The sequence below is a fragment of the Crassostrea angulata genome, chromosome 3 (genome assembly GCF_025612915.1).
Source record: "Crassostrea angulata isolate pt1a10 chromosome 3, ASM2561291v2, whole genome shotgun sequence".
Lineage (NCBI taxonomy): Eukaryota > Metazoa > Mollusca > Bivalvia > Ostreida > Ostreidae > Magallana > Magallana angulata.
In genome coordinates, this window is record NC_069113.1 from 14,660,543 (window position 1) to 14,668,532 (window position 7,990).

Sequence of the window (7,990 nt, forward strand, 5' to 3'; positions counted from 1 at the left end):
TGTGTCCTTGACCCAAGGTCATGTGGACAAGTTCAAGGTCACTTAAATAAAAAGTGTCTGATCCATATATTTCTTTTGGAGTAACATGATGATTAGGAATTTCTATATCACACAAAAACTGTTGATGGCCCGAGGTGTGACAAGACCTTGACTCAAGGTCATTTAGATAAGTTCGAGGTCACTTGAAGAAAAAGTGCATTATTTGTGTCCAGTGAATAGAAACTGGGGGAGTTTTCACTTCATACAATTTGTCAAAGATTGCAAAAGATCTGAATGTGTGTCATCATCTTGACCCAGGGTCATTTAGGAAAGTTCATGGTCATTTGTTTTAAACTATGCATAATTTTTTCTTTGGGAAATTTTGCTAAATTGCCCTTTTTTCATTTTCTTTAACTACCAGTGGTTTGTCAGACCATTTACTGTTTGTATTTTGACATTTGAACAATTTGTTTAACTTAGCACACCTGAATAGACCAATAGGTAATTGATATGCAGGTGATGGTAAGAATGTAATATCTGTTCAATACCTTACATTTGGGCGCTTTCAATCATGAGCCAAATATTAAAATTTTGAACACATCGATCACTAAATCGTGCAGAGCAATTGTCTTACAAGATTTTCAGTTCATTTTTATATATTTCTTGAAATAATTTGCAATTAAGAAAAACTTATCTAATCCATTAGGCACAGTATTTTTTTTAATAACCTATGTACATTTTTTGTTTGACTTGAATTTAATAATATTATTATACCTGTGATTGAGCTATTTAATCCTGTTAAAGAAAATATGAAAAACAAATTAAATTGAGCTTCCATATTTAATTGTTCTTCAGGAGAATTTCAGCAAGTAGGAACTATGAGGATGATATTCATATGAAAATACATGGGGTTCAATATATCAGCATGGTTTTTGGTCAAATTATCAATTATGTATTAATTTTACATGTACATGGTGTATTGGTCAACCGATGCAATCATTATCAGACAATAATTGTACTGTTCATGTAGATTATTCGTTAAGATGGAGTTTTGCTCACCCCTCATCCCATTACGCACAATCTTGTACATCAATTCAATTGAAATGATACCATGTTATCATAAAACAAGAATGAATTAACAGGGCTGGATGGTTGAGGTCATTGTAAGATAGTATTCACTGGTATTCTTAAAGGGAAGACCTCTTTATAAAGATATTAAAAAAATACTGACGTTCACCAGCTGAAATTTAATGATTTTCTTTAGCTTAGCACGTCATATCTAAAAATTAAAGGTTACTAAGAGCTGATGAGTAATGTGTTAACCACCCAGCTTTCTTTTAAAATCTACAGATATTGTCACAGTAAAAACACTTTGCATAAGTTATATACATCTATGTATCAAACAATTTCAGTCCTTGTCACAAAATAAGTAATGTTTCTATCTCAGTCAATTATGTCCATCCTACTGAAATTCTGCAGCTGTTTCGGCCTTAGCAATGTTCAAAAGAACTGCATCCAAATCATCATCACTGATATCTGTGGAGGATGTTTTTTTCAATGCAGAAAGTCTTGAAAAAAAAGATGAGATTTGACCAACAGCCAAATATTGGTTTGCACTGAATCTTTTTTCTCCATTTTCATTTTTAGCAACTCTCATGTTTTTAGTGACAACTGATGGGTGTACCTTTGCTCCACTACTCTCTCCTTGCAAGAATATATCACTAAGATATGATTTCAAGTCATCTGAGAATCTAGCACTTTTTCTCTGTTTTTTCAAAGCCCAACCCATATCAGACTGCACACACACTTGCTCAGTGACCCCTTCTCCGGTTTTAGAGTATTTCAGAGTATCTTCTGATAGTGTACAACATGCATCCATCCATCTCATTTTTATATCATCATAAGATGACCTTGCTTGGAGCTGGTAAGTGTGATTGCCGATTAAGCAATGGTTTTGCATGTCGCTGTATCTTGTAAAGATCTGGGTACATTCTGCTTCAAGACAATTAAAAGCATGATCATCTGAAGAATCAACAACATCATTGCTTTCTTTGGGGTTTTGAATGTGCCCAACTGATCCAGATTTCAAAACAAAATCAGATATAATTTCTAATTCTGCTAGGTCCTATAATTAAAACATGCAGTGGTTAGTCATGTATTTGAAAGATTTCCTTAATGTTTGAATTGCATTAATTAAAACTGTAAGAGTAGTTGAACTGGTTTGACTTCTAAAGCTTGATGTCATTATAAACATTTCAGTGTACTGTAATAAAGATCACTGCAGTGGTCAGTCTGCATTGAAAGAGAAAAAATAATTGATTTAAATCAAATTACCTCAGTAAAGCAAGTCCATTATGAATAACAAAAATGGATCAAATCTGATATTATATTTTATTTAAAAAAGTCCCATTTAAACTTGCCACTTAATTTTACATTGATAAAGTGTAACAGTCATATTGAATATGACAGCAATAAAACATATTATTTTAATACATTGCAATTAAATACCTGTTTCAAATGCATTTTAAAATCTGTTTTCATATAAATTCTACTAGATGCCAAGGATTCTTTGCATTCCTTCAGTTCCATTAGCAATAATCCATCTGTTATGTACTTTTCCACATCTACAATACAGTACATAATGAAGTCGTAATACATGTTGTAATGTAATTATATTACCGATAATCACCGTAAGAGTAGAGGATATGAATGTCTTTACTGTTTGAAACACGCTTTTGGTTATTAGAATTTGTTACAGATACATGTGCATTTAGCATTCCCTTGATTGGTGACATTTCCATCACATACCGTAAGTGTAAAAAGTCAATATCAAAGAACTATGGTATAAATTCTACAGGAAGCTGAGGAGAATTTAGCAATTTAATCTACGTACACGTATTGTCTTTCATGAAAAATAAACTTTACAAACCTGCAACTACTGATAGAAGCACATCATATGAGCTCTCTCCATCTACTGTTATATTGTCCAGACCCTTCAGATTTGTGCGCCTTGAAGCGGGACAAACTCGAAGAATATGGAACAATGTAGACCTAGACAGAGGAATAAACTCTGTCTCCTCACAATATGCCAGATAGAGTTTGATCAGAGTTGAGTGCCAGCTAGACTGTTCTGACCACCTCTGGAATGGACACAATGCTGCCATCCTCTAGTTTCATCTCTTTAGTACCAACAGAGGAAACCTGTTTAATATAAGTTATATATACATGTACTAGTTAGGTCTAGCACTTTTTTGCTCTGCTACACATGTAATATCAATTTTTAATTACACAATTTAAAGTATTATGAGTTCATGCATAAATGAAATTGCAAAAATTACAATTGCACATGTTTGATTGTTTAATTACTGTAAACCAATTATTATCCCCATCATTTTTTTGGGGGGGGGGGGGATGACCTCTTTAATCCCCGCAAACAAGTAGTCACATTTTTTTCACAGGCATGTTTGGCCGGTAACTGTATTCTAATAAGTATATATTAATAAAAGTTTAAACTTGTTTAAATGGTACCATACCACTTTATGCAATCATTGGAACTCAGGAATATTTATCACACAAGGATGATACTTGGTTTATAGTACATTTATTTGATCATCCTTCATGATCTGAATTATTATAATTGAAATACATGAAATACATGTTATAATTATATTTTCATATTTTATTGAATAGCACTTAAGGAGTTCAATTGAAATGAATATATTAATTAATCATTTTGCCAATGGTTTTGGTTAGAGAGAATCATGATTATTTTTGCAGACACAGAGAGCTGCCATACACAAAGTGAAATCATGAGTGAAACCTTAATTTGCATGACCTGATACAGATTTATCATTACATTGAGGTACATAATTGCAAAGAACTGCATGATACATACAAAACAATTAATAGATACCTGATGAAATGCTGGATTGAAGATAAAATCCAGTGCATGGTCCAATTTCATGAGATCAATTTTCTTATGAAATACTGGTTTCTGTTTAGGAACCTCAGCACCTGTAATAAATGGATTAAATGTAATTAACAAAGCTTATTCTCAACATGTTTTTACTCACAAGTTATTTGGGCACAACATGAAGCAATCAAATTAAGGAATTAAAAAATCTAGAAATATTTATCATTATTCTAGCTAATAATGAATTACACTTATAATGTTCTTAAAGCACACATTGGCCTGAATATAACACACACATTCAATACATGTGCAAGTCATAAAGTGATGAAAGTGAATTACTATACCTTCAGAATGTTCAACAGCATGTTTCCTTGCCTCATTTATAGCATGCATGGTGACTGAGGGAATGATCTGCTGAAGCTGTTTTTTTGTATGAGAGCAAGCAATCATGGACAACAGTCGTTTCTTAACATCCTTGTCTGTGCTTTCACTGTACAGTTTAACAACAAGTTGATAAAGTTTGCTAGAGCTTGTTTCTTGCTGCTGCTCTGGCTCGTGAATGAGCTTTAACAATTCATTTCCCTGTCCTGGAGCTATACCTAAAATAAATAAAAAACTGTAAATATGGAGCACAAATATAATATATGAGAGACAAAGAGAAACAGGGAGACAAATATCGAGTCATTGTAAAATATAGATATACATGTACTACTACTAGTATGGATTTTATATATAAATGAATAAAATTTTTGAGAGAAAGAAAAAGAGACAAAGAAAGACAGATCTAAAGTCACCATAAGATAGAGAGATACTACTACTATTTCAGAGAGAGAGAGAGAGAGAGAGAGAGAGAGAGAGAGAGAATGAATGAATCTTGATTCACAGAGAGATAGGATATTATATAAATCAGTTAAAATAAATATGAGAGAGAGAATCTTGATTCACAGAGAAATAGGATATTATATAAATCAGTTCAAAGTTAAAATATATGAGAGAGAGAGAGAGAGAGAGAGAGAGTCTGAGCCAATAAGAGAAAGACAAACAGTCTGAGTCAGTGATCAGAGAGAGAGAGAGATAGTCCTATTAGAGAGTGCGAGGGAGAGATAGAGAGAGAGAGAGAGAGGGGAGAGAGAGAGAGAGTCTTAACGAGGCCGAGTACAGAACGAGTACGCACGCTTTCGCGCAGCGTTTAATTGTATTGTGACGTCATCTTTTTGCTTGGTTGACGCCATGGCGTGATAGTTTCAACTGCAGATATTCAGCGAAAATTGTTGAAAATATCTCGCTTGATGCGTAAAAATAATGTTATATTGTGGAATAAACATAAATGTCTCGAAGTATAAGCTATATTTGGGCTCGGGTCGAAAACGTGAAGAGGGTTCAGCAAGCCTAGCCCTCTGTCAAGTTTTCTTAACCCGCCTAAATATAGCTTAATTCATATATTTCAAGACAGTAACCATGTATTTTATATCAATGACCCTTAATATGTGATGTTATATATTTTTTTATTACTTAAATATGTCTGAATGTTTTAATAATACTTTACAGATAACCTTTTCCGCCTTTGTCAAATAAAAAATAGCCATTATCTGACGAATCTGGGAAATTGGGCATACAAAAATCAACTTTGATAAGACCCCTGGAACAAACCAGGAGGTAAAAGGGTTTTTTTATTTGACCGTTTGATGCCTTTTAGCAATAACTTTAATATGTAGAACAGAAAAAGAAATCCCTAGGGCAGAAGTTTTGAAAAAATGTAAAAAAATATGCAAAATTGATACATTTCAAGCAAAATCCCATAGGGTCCTATGTTAAAGATTAACAAACTTTGAGATGACCCCCTAAGCAAACGGTGTGGTAAATGTCTTATTTTTTAATCTTAAAATAATAATTATATCAGTAGAAATTCATGTAAAAAGTTTCATCCAAAAATCTAGGGCAGAACAAATTAGACCCGGCCTCGTTAATAGAGCATTATATAATTAACTGTGTTACAAAAAAGAAATAAAACATACTCTCAAGAACTAAATTGACTGCTTCTGTGGCTTTTCTCTTAAGCAATCTTTTAGTGGAGGGCTTAAGGCTGTACAGCCTCTGATGTACTTTGAATTTAAGTGGGCTCATCTTCCCATGTCCAAGCAAAGTTACAGCTTTATTGAAAATATCTAGGGTGTTGTTATTTTCTTCACTCCAAGATGAGGATTGTGATGATGGTTGAGAACCAAGAAGCTGTCAAAATTAAGAAAATCAGTTTTACAACCAAAAATCTATAACTAGAGCTATATTTTTTCTACAACTACTGAATAAGTGTAATTTAGTCAACATTGTTAACAAATTTTAAACAGTTGCATACATATATATTAACTTGATTTAAACTAACATCCATTTACCTGGTAGGTTTTATCATAAATATGTTGTTAGTACATGTCAAGTGAATATTGCCCAATAAAAATTAAACAAGTAATTTATGTCGTACATTTTATTCATATAATAAATTATCAGTGTTTTGATAGTAAAAGTTGATTAAATGATGAGTTGATTTTGCAATGCTTTATAAGTACACCACGACCAAAGTTGTAATCAGTTCAAGTATAGTCATCACAGATACTTACACCCACTGAATCTTCATCAGAAAATATCTCCAGGTGATCATCAGTTTTCCAAATTTCATCTTTTTCTTCCTGTATAAAAATAAAACTTTCAATTAAAATGCACAATTATTTTATCAATCAGGTTCTAATTAAAATCATGAAATACATAATCAAAAATAAGGAAAGCTGATTATCTTTATATGCATATTATTGATTGTCAGTGATTTAACCAAATTACACATACAGTGATATAGGATAAAATAAATCATCATTGATGATTTTAAAATAAAAATATCCATGTGTACCATATCTACATTAACTTCCTTAGTGTCCTAAATCATTATTGGTGTCAATACATCTGGATGTGTACACTTTGGTGGTAACTGTAAAATATAATAATTAACAACTACATGTAAAACTTAATGTATCCAAAGCAATTTAATCTAATTTAACCACATTCAAACTATAAATGAAATAATTGCACATATATATATATCCATTCCTCTTATATTACTGTATCAACTTTTCATATCTTACTTCATTCTCAATCTTGTTCGAATTTTCCATCTCCTTGTACAATTCAAATCTACATCTCCGACAAATGCCTGGACAGTAAAAGAAGACTTTGAAGTTAATTTAATGGCAAGATTTGCTTATTAAATTAAAGGTTAAAAAAAATTTAAAAAGATATAAGTAAATGTAAATATATTGAGAGCATATTTAATACAGCATTTTCTGAAATAACAACAATATTTACATAACACTATACATATATAATTAATCTTAACACAATCTGCACAAATTAATCTTGAAAGCCCTTCATTTAATTTGGTGAAAACAATTTTTAAAATTAATATTTTATCTTGAACAGTGTTGAGAGTTTAAAAAAATAGACCCCCTGGGGGATTTGATCCTGGTAATGTTAAAAGAACATCACTTTTTTTTAAAATTGAGAGTGAATTATCCTGAAACTAACCTGATCCAACAGGCACTAACTCTCCTTTGTGCCCAAGGAGGAATCTAGACATTTGTGGTGTCACTGGCCGTTCCATCTTTCCATTGTGAGATTCAGAGAATGGTCTGGATATGAACACTTCACACTGTGTCTTTTCCATTTTACACCGAGTTTTTCACGATGATTAGGGCATATATTAAAATTATTCAGAACAGGTGAAAATAATCCAATTCTGAGCAGAAGTAAATGTCCCTCAGATGGAATGCTGTCCTGTCCAAGTTTTAAAGACCTAAGACGCCGGTAACATCTTTTGAACAGTCAGAAATTTGAACAAATTCCCTTTCAGATGGGAAAAACGCTGATAATCCGCATGTGATGTTCGAAAATGCAGAAAAACTGCATTTGTTTTTAAATGCATAATTTGGATGACAGTCGTCTGCCATTTTTAATGGACGGAATCTTGTTTCTAATTCAGAAGAGTTCCACAAAGGGAGATAATCTTAAGGATTAAACTCCTATTGTTTAGACAGTTGTAAAAATCTTTTAGTAATA

At 32.2% G+C, this 7,990-nt stretch overlaps 1 protein-coding gene across 1 annotated transcript; it reads right to left on the reverse strand.

Annotated features, from left to right (window-relative positions):
• Nucleotides 1-800: 800 nt before the first annotated feature.
• Nucleotides 801-7,728, reverse strand: LOC128177494 (uncharacterized). Its single transcript, XM_052844212.1, has 9 exons — nucleotides 7,460-7,728; nucleotides 7,021-7,088; nucleotides 6,789-6,866; nucleotides 6,505-6,573; nucleotides 5,908-6,121; nucleotides 4,237-4,491; nucleotides 3,893-3,993; nucleotides 2,909-3,180; nucleotides 801-2,603 (listed from the first exon to the last, which is right to left on the reverse strand). Exons 3-8 carry the CDS (start codon nucleotides 6,789-6,791, stop codon nucleotides 3,100-3,102), a joined length of 723 nt encoding a protein of 240 aa, XP_052700172.1. The 5' UTR covers nucleotides 6,792-6,866; nucleotides 7,021-7,088; nucleotides 7,460-7,728; the 3' UTR covers nucleotides 801-2,603; nucleotides 2,909-3,099.
• Nucleotides 7,729-7,990: the final 262 nt, after the last annotated feature.

Coding starts and splice junctions, on each gene's coding strand:
- LOC128177494 (XM_052844212.1), bottom strand. Junction 6,122..6,504: donor CTGATGAAGATTCAGTGGGT/GTAAGTATCTGT, acceptor TAATTTTGACAG/CTTCTTGGTTCTCAACCATC. Junction 4,492..5,907: donor AGTCAATTTAGTTCTTGAGA/GTATGTTTTATT, acceptor TATTTATTTTAG/GTATAGCTCCAGGACAGGGA.